The following is a 21,665-nucleotide window of genomic DNA, read 5'->3' on the forward strand; positions in this document are numbered from 1 at the left end:
TGATATTCAAACTTATCAAAACAACGTGGTTGTAGGAACTAAGCTTCTGTTTTGTGCAGCAAGAAAGTGAAACTTTCTCAGGGTTTTTCATTTGCAAGGGACCTTTCTGTCTAACTGCTGTGTAAGAAGCCTTTCAAAAAACATTCGCCCATACCTGATCAGAATCTTCTTCATCATTATGGACCATTATGTTTCTGAAAGCTTAAGAGAATACTTAAGAAACACTTTTGATCCAAAGATATTTTACAATACAGATGGTTTGGGGCTCATATTTGTAGCTTTGCTGTTTCCAGCACTTTTTTTTTCTATCAGGAGAATAAACAAACAACAATAATATATAATGTTCATCAACTTGAGTTCAGTAATGAAACATAACTAAATTTACCAAACAGATGTGTCCTGGAATGCTTCCTATTTGAAGTTTCCCTACTCTTAAGTATATCCCAAATCTATACAACCAATTAACAAATACAGGAGTTAATAAACTCAAGAGAAACATAACACACTAAGTGTTTAAAAATTGCTTTTTGCTTCCAAAGCACCGTCTCTGTGCAAACACTCTAAGCTATATCACATACTACCAGTTGCAGACATAAGACTTGAGAAATTCAATACAAGAATACAGCAGAGAAGCGTGCACAATTAAGGGATCGGGACTACCAGTTTAACAGAAAACGCAGATCTTATACAGCAATCTGCTACAAACATTATAGCTAGGGGCAGGCATATTTTATGCAGCTATTTTGTTTAGCTCATTAGAACCCTATTTGTCCTTCAGTACAGTTGAACTGAAGGAAAAATAAAAGAAAGAAATGCACTTTGAAACAAAGGGGAAATTCAGATAAAACAAAACATACTATACCTGTATATTGTACCAGGAACATTGTGACACTCTTCAGGGAACTGTTTCACGTTGTATCCTATCGTGAGTTATTCTCTCCTTACCCTCTTCTCTCCACAAGAAGAAAAGCCAAAGCACCCGAAATCCCCACTACACCCTATCCCTAACCCACCCACCCCATTGAGGGAAAAGAAAAATAGCTATAATTCAGCTTAGATCCGACGCTTCTGTTTAGCTCAGCTCCAGCCGAGCAACTGAGCTTTAGCAACGGAGCATAGGGAGGAGGATTCTGATGCCAGTAGCACTTCCATCCACTTCACTTACACAAAAGCAGGCAGTGGAAAATCCAGGAGCCTTGAAGACAAGGGCTGGAACTGGCTTTTATGAATTGCTATTACTGCATGTGTCACCATCCATCTCCAATGACGGACACTTATAGGCTGAATTGGGAGTGGAGGGGGTGGGGTGGAGGAGGTTGGAGAGCAGGTGGAGAAGCAATTAGCAGTATGTTCATTGGAGAATTCGTTCGGGATTTCATACATCAGTGCCTAAAGAAACAGCATGCAGTTGACAAATCAGAACTTTACGATTTGCATGCCTTGGAAGAAATCTTAGCTCACAGCTCCGAACAAAATAATGTTTGCCCACTCTTATAGGGCACAGAAAGTCACCCCTTCGCTTTTTCTTTCCTCTGGCTACCCTTATTCCTGAGAAATCAACATTCAGAATGAATATTTGCTAATTTTCCCTAAAGAATTGTATTTAAAAGGCTGGAAGCAAAGGAAGTATAAAGAAATTAAATTCTATTGAACATGATATATCTTAACACAAAGGCAAGAAGCTAATTATTTTAAGCTAACTTTTCATCCCTAGTCCCATTCCCCAAGTGCAGCTTTCACACTTATAATCAGTGGATCACACAACTTTTGTCCATATATTTAACACTGAAAAACAAATCTACGTCTACCTAAAAATAGTTCAGTTAAAATGAAGGTGAAATGCCAAGAGCTATGTGCAGGACCCACTTCATAGGTGACTTAAGAAAGGACTTTACATGTAAGTGCTTCAGTTTTGCTCATCCACTAAACTAAAGCTCATTTTTAGACAAATTTTAAAATTAATCACAGGTAGGAACAAAAAGGAGACAGTGTCTCTGGGAGGAAACATGATACAACCAAAGGAGCACTGGGGTTGGGTATCAGGAAACCTGGGTTCAGCTTCCAGTTCCACAACTTTCTAACTATGTGACTCTGGACAAGTCACTTAATTTCTTTGAGCCTAAGTTCCCTTTATTTGTTAACTGAAGAGAATAGTACCTATCCTGACTGTTTCACAGGATTGCTGTGAAGAGCTAATGAGATAATAGGTATGAAAACCCTTTTGTAAATTGTAAAGGGCTATACAATTGTATGGGATTATTACTACCATGCCCTAAACAAATCTTGCCTTAATGATTGAAGTGAGGTACCTCTATCATATAAGACAAATAGAAAGAAAGAACCAATATAATTTCATAAAACACTGTTCAATTCTTACAATTTTTAAATTAGACGGAATCATTGTTTGCTCTTAAAATTCCACAGCAGGGAACTTTTTTCAGAAAATTTTAAAATAATACATCAAAAGTTTATTAAAGAGACTGGATCCCTCTAAATTCTCTTTTTCCTTTCTGGAAAGTCAGTTCATTTTTCTTCATATGGTCTAGTATTATGTCCCATCTAGAATGCAAACTACTAGATAATGAGCATCTCTTTTTGTTCAAGCTTTCTATTTGCCTGTTATATCCTCATCATTGCCCAGTGTGTTGGGGTAGGATTCAAGGTGATTAAATCTAAATCTACAAGGTAAAAATCCAAAGTCATGCCTTATGAGGCTCCAAGCTGCCTTGATACTATATATACAGTGACCAGCTGGCTTCAGCTGGGACACAATTTTAGCACATAAAGTCCTGGGGTGGCCACACCTGGGGCACTAAATGATCCAGGCAATGTTTGGGGATCTTTGGTTTGGCCAAATCCCACATGTCCTGATTTCCATCTGTATGGTGGTTCCCAAATGTGTGTTTGTCCACATGAACCAAATCTGAAGCGGCCAAAAGAAAGGTGGGGGATAGAGCAGAGATATCAGATGTCAGCTCCTCTTGGCCCATCCAGTGCTATCTGTGCCCTCAAACAAGTGCCCATCATACTTCTTGTAAGAAGAAAGAAAACTTTTTCTAATTGCCCCTGTAAACGTCATTGCTACTACTGAAGATGCCAGTATAATACATATCCAAAATCTATGTTAAACCAATTGGAAAAATGATAATATTAATCACATAACAGGTAATTGGTAGCTAAGAGCAAGTGAGCCGCTGAAATGGGGAAGGGGAGGAGAAAAAGACAAGAGAGGAGAAGGAGGGAAAAAGAAGGGAGGGGTGGAGAAAAGAGAAAATGAATCTAAAGTGAGAGCTTTCTAATCAGAAACATACTTGCTGAAATCACCCGAAATCTCACCTACTATAATAAAAAGTGCTTGTCTTTTGAGGTATTGGGAGTGGCCCCCTGACCATCAAAGCTGCAATCCTAGCCTTCCAACTGCTTAGAGAAACAGTCAAGAGCCTGAAAAGGTACTGACAGCCCTAGCACCAGATCTCACTTTCCTCTGCCATTCGGAAAGTCAGGCAGGTGGGATACAATTCTCCAGAGGCCTCATCCCTGTTACCCTCCACCACAGCCTCACTGGCAGCATGGCTGGCCACTAAGGAAGGTGTCAGTCCAATTTCAGGTTCAGCAAAGGAGGCTTGCCTGAGACTTCAAAAACCACATTGGTAAGAAAGGAACAAAGGCTGTATTTCAGAATCGGACTGTTCTGCCTTTGGGCATTGCAACTAAACTCCACAAATTTAAGCTTGAAATTCATATCCCTCAAGTTCCTCAGAAGGGCCATTCAAAGTAAAGGGAAAGGAACAGGAAAGATGAATTTTTTTTTTTTGTTAGCTTCTTTCTCACAGTCAAAAAATGAGGAACATGACTGACAGAGTGTCCCAAAAGGCAATGAGGTGGGAGGCAGCAGTTTCAACCCAGATTAGCAAGAAGGGCAATGAAAGCATCAGAGCATCCTTATAAAAACAAACAAGCACACCAAAAACCATTGCACTGTTTCCATTATCCCGATTTCAAGTTCCAGAATGTAAGCACTAATGGTTCCCTAAACCACTCAAGCTCCTCCTCGGCAGCCGTCACCAAGCCTGATTGATCTTTTCAAACGAATTTCCGTTACTAGCCACCCCAGATTCTGAGTATTTTTGTCAAAAACAAAAGTCCCAGTGGAAGATTTCAAAGAACCAAGAACTTGAACTAAACCATGAACTTAAACGGGAAAAAACAACACTAATTTGCTAACCTCCAAACAAAACAGAAATGGTAACAGTTTGAAAGCAACAAAAACTAGTAAGCTGATTTGAACCAGAACAAAGTTTCATGTTTTCTGAATCGATCAAACTTGCACCAAACCCTGAGTCTAATCAGTTCAAGCTCCTGCAAAGAACACACAGCAAGGCTTGGTTTCACCTGTCTGAAAGCCGACAAGGGAACCACAGAATGAACACTGGATAAGGAGTCAGAAGAACTGACGTCTCCTAATTTTCTTCACTGTTTGATGTTGGTTAAGTCACTTCTACTCTCTTAGCCTTAGCTTGCTTGCCATGAAATTACCAGGCTGGGATCACCAATATCCCAGGTTTAATAGTCTATGCCAACTGTGGAATTTAGTCTAGTGATGAAACAGATAAAGTCACAATTTAGCCTTAATCTGCAGGAGGCAGAGAGATGGACCATCCCAACTCTCTTAAGGATTCATGTTTCTAGCTTATTTTGAAATATACTTGGCCAGGCATGGTGGCTCACACCAATAATCCTAGCACTTTGTGAGGCCCAGGTGGGAGGATCACTTAACCTCAGGAGTTCAAGACTAGCCTGGGCAAGATAGTGAGACCCCACCTCTTAAATAAATAAATAAATAAATAAATAAATAAATAAATAAAAATTTAAAAAGTTTTTTTTTAAAGAAATACACTTAAGAGTTGGTAACTGTCCCTGTTCAGCCTCAGAAATAACCTAATACTCTTTTTCAGAATGTCTCTCCTGAAAAAAATGTTTCAGGAATAGTTTGTTTTCCTCAAGTGAAAGCTACAGATGAGTTGTGTCGTCCAATAAAAGGAAGAGGGAAGAAATGACAGTGATCTAGTATAGGCTGAGCCCCTATTGCATGTCAGACATAGCAAATTTTACATAATTTTCTTAATCAATCTTCACAATACAACGCTATATGATTTTTGTGGTTGTTGTTGTTTTGTTTTTTTGTTTTGAGACAGGGTCTTGCTCTGTCATGCAGGCTGGAGTGCAGTGACACAATCATAGCTCACTGTAAACTTGAACTCCTGGGCTCAAGTAATCCTCCTATAGTAGACACTTTTATCCTCACTTTATAGGCAAGGAAACTAAGGCTTACTGATGCTAAGTGACTTGCTTACAGTACTTGACTGGTACTGGGATTCGAACTCAGGCAATTTGAATCCATTACTATGACAATATCCTAAGAATTAAAGGAATAATTCTTAATTCACTGATTTGATTGGGTTTGCTTAGTGAATAAATTACATGCTGATTCAAAACAGTGAAAGTAAATCTCCTTGCATTTATACTGGGTTGACATTTTTTTTTAAATTTCATTTGACAGTTTGGTATAACGGTTAGGACAACTGGGCTCTGGAGTCAGGCAGACCTGAATTTCTTGAATTCTGTCTTATGGACAAGATACTTAACCATGCTGTGTCTCAAGTTTTCTTATCTGAAAAATGGGGAGGAAGTAGTCCCTACCTTGTCAGGCTGTTGGAAAGTGTCAATGACCTGATAGCATCTCGCATAGTACTTGGCACAAAATGACAACTCAGTAAAGATAGATGAGGGCTATCCTTGTATTCATAAGCAATACAAGAAAGGAAAGGTTATAAAGAAAAACGACACTGGGATTCACTGAATTTAAGTGCTCTTTGGTTATAGCACAGATATAGTTTGGAAGGTTTTCAGTGGTCCACCCACATTCTCCAAAACTAACCTGCATCTTATGGCAAATCAGCATATTCATGAAGCAACATGAATACGTTAATTGGGGTTTCCTAAAGAGTAGCAAGGAAACTTGTCATATGCTCTGCTTAGCAGCAGTTGTCCCTAGTTTCCTGGAACCCATTCTTTTAAAGAAAAAGCTCATAAGTAGCATATAGCACTGCTGGAAGTACCAGGCAAGTGAAGGCATCCTGCTTCCCCCTAATTCTTCAAGCCCTGGATTCTTTCCCATTCATCTGTAGTCCTCTTCTCAGATTCCCTTCTGTCCTTCCCCAGTTTATTCTGGTTTTACCAGGATTCTTCCTCTGGCACTAGCTCTGTTTCTGCTCATCAGCATCAAGTAGTGTCTATGGAATGTGCACCTGGCACGACACTAGGTGAAATAGAAAGTCATCCAAGAGTTAATGAAAAAGACATGTGATCCATGGCCAAACAGATCTAAGATACACAGGTAGACTAGAGTTTTGGCAACACAGTAAATGCAGGTATAATGCAGGATGACTTGGTTGATTTCAGAGCACAAAAGAGTTTGTTCATCTAGTTAATGACATGCATACTGAAAAATTTTTACAAACTGTACTAATGTCTGCAACTTAATCTGAAATGCATAAAGGAATGGATAGATGAATAGGTGATAAAGCAAATACAACAAAATGTTCATTATAGAATCTAAATGGTGAGTATCTGGGTGTTCACTGTATAATTCGTTTAACTTTTCTCTATATTTGAGTATTTTCACAATAAATGGTTGAGAAAAAGGAGAGGGGGAAAGGGATATGGCTTATTCAACCACAAGTGTTTCAGAACAAAATAATTATAATTATATAGAAAAGTATAAAGCAAATAGGGCAAAATAATAACAATTGGTGAATCTGAGCAAATGGTATATAAGAATTCTTGTATGATGCTTGCAATTTTTCTATATTTAAAAGTACTTCAAACTAAAAAGTTAAAAGATAATTTGTTGAGCACCAACCTCTTTTACCTAGTGTCTCAGTTGCCATCTTCAGTAGTGAGGGCATTAGGTTAATAGTAGAGATATTGGAAACAATGGTGAAAGGGCGGGTAAAAATAACAGTCACAGATATATCTTGGGGGCCTACTATATGCAAGACACTGTGCTAGGCACTTTGGGGGATTCAAAGAAGTAAAAAAACACAGTCCGTTCCCTGAGAGGGCTCCCAGTGTAAGTAAAGGAATGCCAAAGCAGTGTCTGAAAGGGTAACTGACTGGAGCAGAGTTCTGTAAGACAGAAGTATAAAGATTAGAAAGGTAGGTTGGAGCCAGATTGCAGACAGTACTAAAGGTCAGGCTGAAGAGTTTGGACGTCATCCTATGGATAATGGGAAGCCATTTACAGTATCTGAGTCAGGGAAAGAACATGATCTAAAACTGACCAGCTAGATGGTACAATTTGTTTGGGCACAGGTACCCTTCAACATGCGTTTGTTTTATATTCATGTACATCTGGTACGTGTATCTACTTCCCATATCTGGATGTGACGTTTAGGGATTTCCAACATGCTGGTTGCTGCTTATTTTTCAAACAGCCACTCCCTGACATCTCTTCAGCCTCTTTCCTTTTTCCTCCCCCAAATCCCAAGGGCAGCGGACCAGCACGTGCCTCAGCCCTGCTGACTCAGCAAGCAATAACTAAGCCTCATAGAATGTTTTTGAAATGAAACTGCTGTGCTTCAAAACTGATTTCTTTCCTTCATGATAATCAAACCTCAATTACTGCTGGAATCACTGATTTGAGTTGGAAAGAATGAATATTCATTTAAGTAACATGTGAAGGAGTGCAGGAAGTTATGTCCTGTGTGCAGAAGGAAACAATTGTTCAAAGTGATCTCTGTATATGGAAAGAAACCCTAACAGAGACGGCATTGCTGAATAGTGGCAAGTGATTAGGGTAAAACCTCTCAAAGACTGCCAAATTAGAAAGTGGACTTTATAATCCTTTGGATATATACCCAGTAATGGGATTGCTTGGGTCAAATGGTATTTCTGGTTCTAGATCTTTGACCATGGCACATGTATACGTATGTAACAAACCTGCACGTTCTGCACATGTATCCTAAAACTTAAAGTAAAATTTTAAAAAAAGGAAAAATAAAAAAAAATTTCCTGATGTCTATGATTGTATTGTAGTTATATATGGAATATTCTTTTTTTTTCTAGGAGATTCAAATAAAATATTCAGAAATGATGAAGTATCATGTTAAAATTTTATTCTCAAATGGTTATTTAAAGAATATTCCTTATACCATTCTTTTAACTTTTCTCTAAATTGAAAGTATTTCAAAATAAAAATAATAAAATTTTAAAAAAAGAAAGTTGAGTTTGTCTTCAGTTTTTCACCCCACAAAGTCCATCCTCCAGTGCAATCATGTTACTCCCCCCATTTAAAACCCTGTGTTCACTCACCCCTACATATAGGACAATGGCCATACTTCTTAGCAAGCTGACTTACTTCACCCAACCAGCCACAGGATACCTTCCCAGACTCTTATCCCGTTCCCCTTTCCCACTTTCATTGGTTCACACACAGTATCTTACCTTTTTCTGAACTATCCAGTTTTACACATTTGACTGCCTTGCGTGTGTTGGTGGTCCCTCTGCCTGGAATCCTTGCCCATCACCTCTTTGTCCACATAGAGACTAGGCAATGCCCCGCATCCTTTATGATTCAACACAGTTAGACTCTGATCTCTAAGCTGTCCACCCCCAGCTGTAATTCCCTCCACCATATTCCCAGAACACCTTCTCTCTCTTTTGGGTACCTTTCACATCAGAATATAATCACTGGTTTGAGTGTCTATCTCCCCTATTAGACTGTGAGCTCCTTAAGGGCAGGGATTACATCACATCAAATTCATTATTATAGTCCTGGTGCTTAGCATAGGGTCTGGTCCTGTATATATGCTCAAATGTCTATTGAATGAATGAGTTTGAACATAAAGTACTCCTTGAAGTCAAACTCAGAATCTCTTGAAAGGTGAAAATTAGAATGGTATGTGACCAGAGTAATCCTAGTGAAGTATGTTTGAGGACCTGACTGAAGAAAAGCTGATAGGAGGACACCTTATGAGGGCTTATTGTGGGGCAGTTTCTATCCCAGGAAACACTCACTAGCAGTTGTTGCTGGCTAAAAATGAAGAGCAGCTGGAGCAGATGACAAGGGCCCTTACTGGGGATTTCTCCATCCTTATCTTTCACAGTTCACCACTAAAGCAATGTTGTTCTCTGAAGTAACATTTTCCACAGTGTCTCAATTCTCCTGAATGACTGCCATATTCGTTTGTGCTCTGCCTACCGCGGCATTTAGACCAGCTTTGTTAAAGTGTGGTCACTGAAAGCTCTTCGATTCTTCCACTCACCTATCATTATCATGCCAAGGAACAACGTTTTGTGAGTAAGAGACCACTGAAAAACAGAGCACCAAAAAGGGGAGTGAAGCAGAGCTAATAAAAACTATCTTTTTTCTCCTCCTAGATTGCCAATGTATTTCACTATGTTTCCATCCTACAGTGTTTTATACTATGTTTCAGTAAAGGCAAAAAAATAAAATAAAATAAAATAAAAGGAAAATTAAGACTTCAGCAAAACTTTACACTTTGTTGGAAAGAAAAAAAGGAAGCAATATTGAGGAACAGAACATAAATCTTTAGACATATGATCAGTAGCCATTTCTGAAAAGTACACATCTGGACTGTTTTAAACAAATAGCAAAAAGCAATTAGGTCTTTCTGACTAAACTGAGGTGTATGCTAATTTCTTTTTTTAAACTAAGTCTGTTTTGATCTTCAAAAATGTCAAACTGGTAAACACTTTACTTTTTTTGTACATATAAATCTAAGAGCCAAGCCTAGCTTGAGGAAGATTTAAGAGACATAAAATTTGTCTGAGGTGTCTGCCAAATCTCTGCAGCAGAGACAGAAACCCTGGAAAAGCTGACACAATCATAACTCTCACGTCACCAGCAGGCTTGTGCAGGGCTGGGAAGCACAGAAAGTCACTGTTCCTTCTCTCACACTGTTTGTAAACAGAGAAGTAGATCATTTGCTTATCAGCTATCTGGTAGCTCATTTTTGCCTAGATATCTCACCGAGGAAAAAAAAAAAAAAAAAAAAGAACACATCCCCACGGGTACATATCTCAATTTTCAGCTGGGTGAATTTTCATTTATAAGATGGGCCCGCTTGTGAAAATTTTTCTTTTATTTGCTCTTGAATGCTCTTACTCTTGTGTGCTTGCTTGCTCTCTCTCTCTCCCTCGTTCTTTGTCTTTTTGTTCAGAAGGCATTAAAAGGGGTATTTGTGAGTATCTAGTGCAGTGCCTAACGAAGTGCTTTCACATAGTAAGCCTACAATAATTCATCGAATGAAGTGAAACCCTACCCGTAATTTCTACATTCAACTTATTTGATCATGTAGCAGGAAAACCATAGATTTTTTTCCTGGAGTATTTAAAAGTAACAATTCCTTATAAAGAAATATTTTATTCAGATGACTCATGCTTAGGACTTCTGTTCCTTAAAAATCATCCATTTTTGCACAACGGGTATTATTTGTAAGGAAAACGAAGGGAAGACTACACTTCAGGATTCTGAATGACCACTGATACATTATTGTAGAGAAAATCAGATATCCTACATACACTCGATTGTATGTCGTTATGGTAATGCACTACATATGTCTAAAATCACTTAACAATGCAAGAATATAGTGCACACATGGGCTGCATTCTGTAAGTAGGATTAACTATTGAATTCAACCAAGGTCTTCCCTGGGGACAGATTGCTGGAAAATACATCTACATGACATTTAAAAAAATAAATTAACCAATGACATTGGCTCCCATGAGACACATTGTTTCTTGTACATTCAATTATTTCACAGTTTTCTGTACCTCTCTGCTGACATCCCCATCCCAAATGACATAGAATTTCAAAAAATAAAGAAAAACAGAGCAACTGGAGCTATTCCATCTCTCCTGTATGAAGTGTTATGTACACAAAGGAAAGATTTCTGTACATGAGCACAGTGTGAACCACGACAAGGTGAGATCATGTCGGTTTGCGGCTGTTCTTGTTATGCTGTGGTCACATATAAGTTGCCCAAGGGAGTGTACAAAGCCTGTTTTCTTCCTGACAAGGACCAGCAGGGATTGCTCGAAAGTAAAGAGAACAGAGTTATGGCAGGAGGTTTTAAATTTTCTCTTTAAAAAATGCTCTTTATTATAACTTTTCTTCTCGCTTTGGTGTATTTAGTTTTCCTCATCTGTAAAATAGGAATAACTATTTTATGTATTTAATATTTTTGCTGAGAACTAAATACCAGTAGATTGCCTGGCATACAATAGCTAATCCACACAGTCCACATCAACATTGGCTAACATTAATTAAACACCTATTATGTGCCTGGTACTGGCAAAAGACCCCCCAAAAAGGTAAATCATAGAAGGTAAAACTGATACTAGAGGAGCAAGCAGGGAGCTGATTTTCAAAGTTTTTATCAGCCAGTCTAAGAAGTTTGGATATTATCCTGAAAACAAAGGACAGCCTTCGAACTATTTTATAGAGAGGCTGGATAGCTTTAGATTTGTGACTTACAAAAATCATTCTGTCAGCATTGGTAAAGAGTGGACTAGAAGAGAAGCAGGCTAGAGGCAGCAGTAATCCAGGCTAGAAGTGATGCATGTGTGTTGGGGGGTGGAAGGTATGCACCCAACTAAGAAAATGGTGGACACCGGGAAAACATTTTTAAATAACTTTTTTTTTTTGAGACAGAGTCTCACTCCGTCTCCCAGGCTGGAGTGTGGTGGTGCAATCTCAGCTCACTACAACCTCCGCCTCTTGGGTTGAAGCAATTCTCCTGCCTTAGTCTCCCGAGTAGCTGGGATTACAGGCGCATGCCATCATGCCCGGCCCATTTTTGTATTTTTAGTAGAGACGGGGTTTCCCCATGTTTGACCTAAGGTGATCCGCCCGCCCTGGCCTCCCAAAGTGCTGGGATTAAAGGTGTAAGCCACTGTGCCTGGCCAACATAACTTTTTAAAAATTAACAAATATACTGTAGATTAGAAAATAAAAATATGCAAAAGGTTAAAAGTAGAAGTCATATGCAAACTTACTATTTGTAGCAAACCCCTATTAATATTTTTTGTGTGTTTACCATTACAGGATTTTTCCTATGTATGCCTACACAGATGTGTGTGTATGTGTGTGTGTGTGTGTGTGTGTCTGTGTTCTGTATACGTTTTTAAACTGGGATCTGCCACTCTGTACTGAGAGTTTTATGATGTGAATTTTCTCTTAATATATCATAAACAATTTTCCAGATCATTAAATATTGTTTGGTAAAATCAACTTACAAGACTACTTAGTAATCCATTCTATAAATGCACCACAATTAATTTCATTCAAACCGCTAGTACTGTACATTTAAGATGTTCTTTTTTTCTTTTTTTGTTGTTTTTGCTATTAGTATAAACAACTCTGGGATAGATGTACTGAGTATTAAATTTTTCGAAACATCATGATTGTTTCCTCAGCACAGAGCCCTAGAAGTTGAAGTGGTAGGTTAAAAGCTGTATTCCATTAAGGTTTCTGATACATATTGATGAATTGCTCTCCAGAAAAGCTGTATCACTTTATAGTCCCAGTAGCAGAGTCTATGAGTAGGAGATGAACTTGAGAGTGATGTCAAGGACGGAGTGCACTGGACTTGGGTGGGTAGAAGGGATGTTTCCTGGCAAAGTATCAGGGCAGAAGGAAGGTGAACTCTGTCAAGAGCAGCAAAGTAATAGGCAGGGCTAAGGAATAGGTGTCTGGATAGGTAAATGATAAAAAAGAAAAAGGTAAGATAACCAGGGGAGAGTGAAGAAAAGAGGGGAAAAGTAGGTCTTTAGTGAAATTATGGGCACTTTAATTTACTGCTTTCTTCAGCAAAAGTAGCAAATGTAGCAAACAGCTAGTCTTTTCACAGCATTTGGCACTTTGTGCTACCAAGGTCCCCAGTTATATTCATGCAAATCTGTTTACCAATTCTTTTCACCCAATAATCATTTATTAGGTGACTACCATGTGTCAAGTGCTGTTCTGGATGCTATGGGTATGGAGATGAATGAAACCTCGTCCCTGCCCTCAAGGAGCTTACAGTCTAGTAGTGGGGAAGACAGAAACATCCACAGACCGACACCCTACAGTGTGGTACAGGCTAGGACAGAGGTAAGTGCAGGGTCCTGTGGAAGCCAGAGGCCTAATATTGCTTTGTGCGTGCATTCATGTATGTTGGGCGAGGGCTGTTGGGAAGGCTTCACAGAGGTATTGACATACGAGCTGAGTCTTAAAGGCTGAGGAATTTCTTGCATGTCTAAGGGTCACAGATCATAGTCATATTCCTAATCAGTGCCTTGAATATTTGTGCTACTGCTCTCAAAGACACCGAGTAAGGTGGGAAGGATGTTTGTGTGTAATCCAAATCCATTCGAGTGGTAACTATAGCTTCCACTGTCATCTTAATGAACACAGAAACATAGCATGTTTTGGCAATATTATCGCTCCCCACAGAATATAAAGGACAAAAGGCAAGGGAGGCATGCAGACTTTTAAAACAATTCTGGTAACACTGACATAATAATATTAACATCCACCAAGTCCTAATAATTTTACCTCCTAAATGTTTCTCGAATCTGTTCCCTCCTCTCACCTAACACTCTTGGGTCTTTATTGTCTCTCTGTAGAACAGAGTAGCAGCCTCATCATGTCCACCTCCACTGTATCCTTCCCACTGTCATTGTCCTTAAAGTAAAAATCTGATCATGGTGCTCTTCTAAAACATGTTAATGGTTTCTTATGGCCTACAAGCAGCACTTCTCAAATTTCAGTCATTTGAGTATTACTTAGTGATTTTTACCATATTCACACACAATGTGTTCTATTATTACTTAACATTTGTCTTTAAATGAACTGAAAACTGGTTCACTTTCTATTTTTATGAAGTAAAATCTAAAGTAATCTTAGATGTGACGGCTTAGTTCAGTTTTATGTTTTTTAAGACATATTTGAATATGTAACTAGTAAAATTAAAATGTTTGTGGGAGCACAATGTAACTACCACTGGCAGATGCCCTACGTTTTAATAACCACTGACCTACGGGGGCGCATTCCAACTTAGGATTGCAATCAAGATTCTTCACAACTCAGCCCCAACCTCTTTCCAGACTCTTCTCCTACCCATTACACTTCCCTTTTCCTCAACAATCTGCACTCCAGCCATGCTGAATTCTTCCGCATTGAATGAACACGCCCTACTCTTACACAGCCACACATCTTTCACAGACTGACTCCTCTACCTGGAATGCCTCCCCTCCACTCCTTCCCTGCCTGGGGCAAACTCACTATCCTTTAAGACCTATCTGTCATGTCACCTCTGCAAGGAAGCCTTCTCCCTGAGTCTCCCTTACAGTAAGTCACACCTTCCTTTATCCCTCCATAGCACTTTGTACCTGTCTCTGTTATACTACACACTACAGTATCTCAGAACTGTGGACATCTAACTCCCCAACTAGACCCCAGGAAGAGTTCACACCTTGTACTTCATTGTTTCTCCAATACTTCACGTGGGCAGAGGTCATGAAAGAGATCTAGTGTCCCAGGTAACTTGTTAAAATGCTAAAATAAGATAAATCCAAAGTACTATCAAGGTTCAAATAGCTTAGAGGTACGATATATGTTATAAAGAGAATCAACTAATTCAGAAACAGCCATACTAACTATGGTTTTGGCAGACACAATTAGCTACAGTTGCAATGACAGTTAATTTGGTTTTGGCAGCTACTTTACAGCAAATACATTCTGACATAGAAATCTGAAGTGAATCATTTGGGTTTTGATCAGGATGATCAACTATACCTATCTCTCCTTACCACAACTGGAAAGTCAAAAACAAGAATGAACATTGGGAGCAGCAAACCATGTTGAACAGAGTATGGGCTTTGGAGTCAGAAATCTGTATACTCAAACCTCAACTTATAATCTATGTGACTTAAGTAGATTGTTTAACTTCTGTGCATTTTACTGTTTTCTTCTAGAAAAAAAAAAACAGGAATAATAGTATCTACTTCATAACTCTCTTAAGATAATGCAACAAAGTATTTATGATGATGACTAGGACATTATGTGTGTTCAATAAATAGCAGTCATTATTGTCACCCAATGAGATGACTACAATTCAGATAATGTGATGCACGGGGACAGCAAATGCATTTCTTAAGAAAATAAATTGATGTCTCTAGGCTTTAAAGTTGACAGCTACAGACTGTAGCTAAGAATAGCTACAAACAAAACATCTGCAAGACAAGCTTCTTCTTGGATTTAAACTCACACCTGGAACATACCATCACACTTCTTTGTGTTCTCCAAGAATTGATCTCAAATCAGGTTCCCTAGGATGAAAAGAAAAATCATCCAATCTTAATTTTTGCCTTCAATTTTATTTGATACAGAATAATATCCAAACTATGTGTATGTTTCAAAGTGTCATGTTATTATGACCCCAATCTTCTTCACCCTATTTATTTCCCAGTATATTTGTGCTGATCTCTTTTATTCCAATCAGGCAAGCCCACCTGTCTCACAGTGCTCCCTCTTCTGTTTACCCTTCTCGAAGTCCAATCTCAGTAGCAGGAAGCATTTTCTCCCTCCTCTTTGACAACTTCAAATCCCCTGTACTCCGCTGGAGCCCAAATTAAAATTCACCTCCTTCACAAAGCCTGAAAGCGGGATGAGGGCTTCAGCACTTCCCGGGTTAGGCTTGAACTTCCATAGATGAACTCACCACCCCCATCAGTATGCTCTTCCACTGACCCCCTTAGCATTTTTTGCACGCGTTTGTAATAATACAATGATTAATACGGTCTGTTTCACAGGGTCTACTTTATTCTGTAGAATAAAGGTGTGCCCCCTAAATGTTTGTCAACATTAGTGCTATCCGTCTTTGCTAGAAACCCCTAAAGCGCTGGGTTTTTATAACCAGTCTAACTTGCCTTTTACTCTCATCCGAACCCTGTACTGAATCTTAAACACACATTTCTCAAAAGCGAGATTCCTTCCCTCTTTTGCTTCCCATCCCTTCTAGAAATTGAGGGGAAACCCTTCCCACTCCAAAGACCTAGTGGGGGAAGTGGCAGGTGGCTGAGGGGCCAGTAAAAGAGATGGCGAGCAATTAAGGAGGCAAAAAGAGAAAGTTTGAAAAAAAGTCACGCCCTGGGCATGGCCATGAATTCCCATGCCCCAGAGGAAATGGGGAGTGTAGCGCAGGGAGGGTTATGTGCCCAAACCTGAAAAACAAATTGAGGGAAAAGAGGAAAGAGATCACCCAACTCCTGCGGTAAGAATTAAAGTCCAGTCACCGCCTAGGCAAAACCCTGGACGCGAACCCCAACTTCGGACCTCTGAGGAGGCACAGCGCCAGGGGCAGGCGGGCGGCGTTGTGGGAAAAGAAAAGGGGCGGGCGAGTTGGAAGAAAAAAAAAAAAAAGAGCAAAGAGAGCGCGCTCCCGGGCTCATGAGAACTGGCGCCTAGAGCTCAAAAGCCCACCCCGGACTCCCAGTCCCTACGCCCCCTCCCCTGCAGAGGCGGAGCTGGGCGGAGTTAGGCGCTGAGGACCGCGGCCCCGGAAGCACCCTCCTCCCTAGGACCCCTCAGTCCCACAGTCCCCAGCCACGGCCACTGGGGCTTTCTGCCTCTCTGACCTCCAGCTCCCCGGCTACCGAAGCGCTACTCCTTAAACAGCTGCGGAAAATCAGGTTGGCGCGGCAGCTCCTGGGCGCGTAGTGCCCTCGCTGCGCCCCACGCCGCGCCACTCTCGTCCGAAATGCCCGCCTCGCGCCTCCAGGCCTAGACCCGGCACTCCGACCCAAGGCTGGACTCTCACCCACAAGGTGCCCACTGCGGCGTCTCCCATTGGCTACTGGTCACCGGGGAAGCCGGAGGCCCGAGCCCATGGCTTCATGGGAAATGTAGTTTGAGGTCGCTGAAGGCTGTTCTTCCTGAGGGTATCCCGTATAGACATTGGCGGAGAGACGCAAGTGAAGACCGAGAATTATGGGAGATGGAGTCGCGGGACACTTACTTCTCTAAACACACAATTCTTCCCCTCCCCTTCCGATTGTCCCCAGCGTTCAGACGGGGAAGGGCATTCTGGGTATTGTAGTTTAGAATGCACTGTCTTAGAGAATCTCTCTTGGGGTTATGGCTTTGTGCTTGTGGGGACAGAGGAAGGCTCTAGATTTATTTTCATGTCGGTTAAGCTCTTAGCATTTTGCGGGAAGCACTTTCAATCGTCATTTGAAATTGTTATTGAGTTTTAAGTGTTTTTCAAAAGATGATGTTTATTCTTTGATAAGCTTAGAATTTTAATTGAGAGTTGTAGTCCTTTAAAACTGTTAAAGTGTGTTCTTTGTGAACCACCTGCATCAAAATCACTTGAAAGGTACAGAAGAATGTATATAGTTTTTCTAATTGGGAATTATAGCTCCCCCTAGGAACAGTGTCATAAATAGGCATAGAAATGTGATCTACAGCAGCCCAGAAGAAGCCTATTTAATCCACAATGAAACTATGTTGTTGCCATGAAAAACAGTGGCCACATAAACTGCTATAAATAACAGTTTAGAACAGATAGACAATATAACTTAAGTACAAACGAGTAACTATATGTGTCTTTAAGAAACTTTATCTTTTGAGTAAAACTATGTAACAAGAGCTGGACATAGGTGGGGAATGCCAAGCACTTTCAAGTGACTTAAAGGTTGAGGAAAATGGTTGTTTATTAGGGCTAATTTCACTCCTAACTTTTGACCTCTTTTTGTCTCTGTTAGAGATGAATCCTTATAGCTTTATGGATTGTTACAGTTGAATTACTACAACTTCTTGATGAGGACAACTTTTGGACTCACAAGTAAAATGAAGGGAAAGACAGAGGAATTGCATTTTGCTAAGGTAATTGCTCAATATTTTAAAAAGATAAGTGAAGGAGGAAGATGATTTAATAAATTCAAACATTTATTCAGCATACTGCTTTGTACAAAGCTCTGCGCTAGGCACTGTTGCCACAGAATTGGAAAAATAGTCCCTGCCCTTGAGTAGCTCACAATCCAGGTGAGGGGAGTTATAGTGGAGGAGAATCTGGGGGGAGGAATAGATGAGTATACAATGTGAAAAATGCTGTAAAGAGGTCTACATAGAGTTCTATAGGAACATAGAGGAGGAAGAACTCATTCTACTTCTGGAGAACTGGTTGAAGAACCAGTAAAATATTTGTCAGATTTGGGGCAGGGAGGTCAACCATATTCTATACAAAGCATGTGCAAAGGCATAAAGACATGAAAGAGTGCAGAGAACAATAACAAAAGTTCCATATTGCAGAGACTAGATCAGGCAGCAACAAGGGGTCATATCAGTTAGTCCATAATTTAACTTGAAAGTGGGAGAGAACCATCAGAGGAATTTTTGAGCTTATATAGTGTTTATTTTTTAAAGCATATACACATAGAACATACTGGGAACACATATGCTAGGATATTATGGGGAATCGTTCTGGGGGATGGTAATTGAATTGCTGTATTATGTTTTAATACTTTTTATACTTTTAAATTCCCTCAGGAAAATAATTTGCTTTTTTAAAAAAAGAAAAATAGGCTGGGCGTGGGGCTCATGCCTGTAACCCTAGCACTTTGGGACACCAAGTTGGGAGGATTGCTTGAGCCCAGGAGTTCGAGATCAGCTTGGGCAACATAATGAGACCTTGTCTCTACAAAAAATCAAGAAAATTAGCCAGGCATGGTGGCACATGCCTGTAGTCCCAGCTACTCAGGAAGCTGAAGCAGGAGGATCCCTTGAGCTCGGGAAGTTAGGACTGCAGTGAGCCAATATCATACCACTACACTCGAGTGTAGTGGGTGACAGAGCAAGACCCTGTCTCAAAAAAAATTTTTTTAAAGAAAGAAAGAAAAGAGAAAAAGAAAAATCACCTCATTTCAGCCATAAAAAGGAGAGAAACAAGACATTTTCAGTATTATGGACACCAGAAAAACATTATGTGAATCAAATGCAGAATTTCTTTTCTCAGCTTTGTCTCCTTTCTTTTTATCTTTTTTTCATGACTCTTTACTTTGATTTGATCACTGATTTCAAAGTATTTGCAGAGCATCTACTATGTTCCATACACTGTGACAGGTGTTGGGTTTTAATGGTGAGTTAAAACATGGGTTCCTGTTCATCAAAGTAGTTCTAGCAGGAAATGGAATAATCAGATGGAGTTGGTGGATGTGGAAAGTGAGAGAAGGGGAGGAGTCCATTATGACTGCCAAGTTTTGACTTGGAAGACTAAGTGTATGGTAGTAGTATTCACTGAGATATTGAACCTAGAAAGAATAACAAGTTTTGTGAAGAATAGGAGGAAATCAGTTTTGGACATTTAAAATTTGAAGAATCTGTGGAACTTTTGGTTGGAGATGCCTGATAGGCTGCTGAGAAATGCCAGTCGGAAGCTTGGGAGAGAGGTCTTGGTTGGAATTAAACATTTGGGAGACATTAGTATAATATAGATGGCAATTAAATAAGTGAAAAATTGTTTACACTTTACTTAGAGAGTATTATTTTTTTGAGACAGATTCTCACCCTGTCGCCCAGGCTGGAGTGCAGTGGCATGATCTCGGCTCACTGCAACCTCTGCCTCCGGGGTTTAAGCGATTCTCCTGCCTCAGCCTCCCAAGTAGCTGGGATTACAGGTACCTGCCACCACGGCCAGCTATTTTTTTTTTCTTTTTGTATTTTTAGTAGTGATGGGGCTTCACTGTGTTGCCCAGGCTGGTCTAGAACTCCTGACCTCAAGTGATCCACCTGCCTTGGCCTCCCAAAGTTCTGGGATTATAGGCGTGAGCCACTGCACTCAGCAACTTAGAGAGTATTTAGAATAATAGTTTTTAAAAAGACAAAGATTATGGAATCCTGGAAAATAATGATATTCAAGTAGCAGGTAGAAAAAGAGATGCCTTCCAAGGAAGCTGAGAGGGAATGGCCAAATAGATGAACCAAGAGAAAACAAAGTAGAATTACTGGCATATATTACAGAGAGGTCAAGTAGCAGGACAGAAGAGTAAGAAGAAATTACTCTTTCATCAATTTAACAAGTTTTTATTGAGTACCTGTAATGTGCCAGACATTATTCTAGATGCTGGGAATAGAGAAGTGGAAAACACACACAACATCCCTTCCTTTTGGAGGTTATATTCTATTAGGGAGAAACCATCAACAAACAAGATAAATAATTAAAATACATAGCTGTGATAAATAATATTTCTTACTGTGTATGTCATAGCTGTATATGACTATTTCTGTATGGTGATATATATACACACACATATATACATCTCTCCAATAAGCCATATGGAAATTTTATATATAATATATAAAACATATCTATATCTCCAATAAGCCATATAGAAATTTTATATATAATGTATATTATATATGAGCACAAATGTATACATATATTTCTATGTGTATATACAAAGGTGATACTCTTTGATCTGTTGTTATATAATAAGATGAATTTGTGAAATAGTGGCCCAGGGTCAAACAGTCTGGCTGGATTCAGAGATCAATTAGGAGGTCAAGGTTAGAGCTGTATCCAAAGCCATTATAGAGCCCAGGTCAAGGCCAGGGTTTATGTGTATAATGTAGAATGTATTTAGCTTCAATCTTTTCTCAGGTTAAGATTTAGTAAGTCTGTAGCTGTTTTTACAGGCCAATGTGGATTCATGATCAGAAGACCATCAAACCAAGTTTAGGGTTCAGCCTGATAGCAATGTTAGGCCCCAGATTTATAGCCATGGTTCAGTCTGTGTCACAGATTAAAGTGCATCTCTGACCACTCTGGACTAACAGCAGCCTCAAGGTGTTAAATCTCACTCTGAGGCTGCTGTAAGTCTAGAATGGCCTGGTTTATGAAGTCAAGATGTAAGATTTGGGTTCAAATTTTGGCCAGAATTAGGATTTAGTCTGTGTGTAGAAAGAGGCCTCTTCTAAAATAGAGTTAGGGCTCAGTCTGTGGACCAGACTTAGACCACACCCAAGGTTAGGGCTCAACTCAATGTTTGACTTTAGTTTTTGGTCAGTGTTGGAATCACTTTTATTTCTAGGCTTGAAAGTCAATAAAGGCCAGGACCATGACTCTGCCTGGGATTAGTCTTCATGCTGATGATGTTGCCTAGGGAAAAATGAAGTAAGAATATGAACAGGATTTATGTTCAATCTTTCATCAGGTTAAGTTTCAATTTGTATTCATGGTTAGAGTTTATTCTGGGTCCAATAATTAAGTCTCAGTCTGTGGCCAATGGTAAGGCACAGTCAATGTCTAATATTGTCTGTTGCCATGTTAGGACATTATCTGTCATGTGCCCTAGAGCCTTGTCTCAAACGAGAGTTAGCATTTCATATATGGACAAAATTATGGTACAGTTTGTGGCCAAGATTTCAATGATGAATATGAACAGGATTTGGGATGCATATTTGGCTAGAGTAAGTTCAAGGTGTGATTTCTGACTTTAGCCAGTGTGAGGATTCTGTCTTTGTCCATAGCTCATATCAGGAATGTTCTATGGAGCTAACTCACAGTGGCCTGTGTTGGCCCTCATTCTGTGGCCAGAGC

The 21,665-nt window shown here is 39.7% G+C and overlaps 1 protein-coding gene across 3 annotated transcripts in view; it reads right to left on the reverse strand.

The window, feature by feature from the left end:
* ENOX2 (ecto-NOX disulfide-thiol exchanger 2) overlaps positions 1 to 16,973 on the reverse strand; it is a 291,824-nt gene extending 274,851 nt beyond the window's left edge. For 2 of the 3 annotated variants that reach the window (XM_025373306.1, XM_025373305.1), the window contains exons 1-2: positions 16,705 to 16,973; positions 15,349 to 15,396 (exon numbers count right to left, since the gene is read on the reverse strand). Coding sequence is in view for 1 of the 3 variants with exons in the window: in XM_025373303.1 (XP_025229088.1) it covers positions 15,349 to 15,351 (3 nt within the window). In the remaining 2 variants the exon portion in view is untranslated. The remainder of the gene's footprint in view (positions 1 to 15,348; positions 15,397 to 16,704) is intronic. The other variant, XM_025373303.1, reaches the window with a different exon arrangement.
* Positions 16,974 to 21,665: the final 4,692 nt, after the last annotated feature.

Source organism: Theropithecus gelada, chromosome X, assembly GCF_003255815.1.
Source record: "Theropithecus gelada isolate Dixy chromosome X, Tgel_1.0, whole genome shotgun sequence".
Taxonomy (NCBI): Eukaryota; Metazoa; Chordata; class Mammalia; order Primates; family Cercopithecidae; genus Theropithecus; species Theropithecus gelada.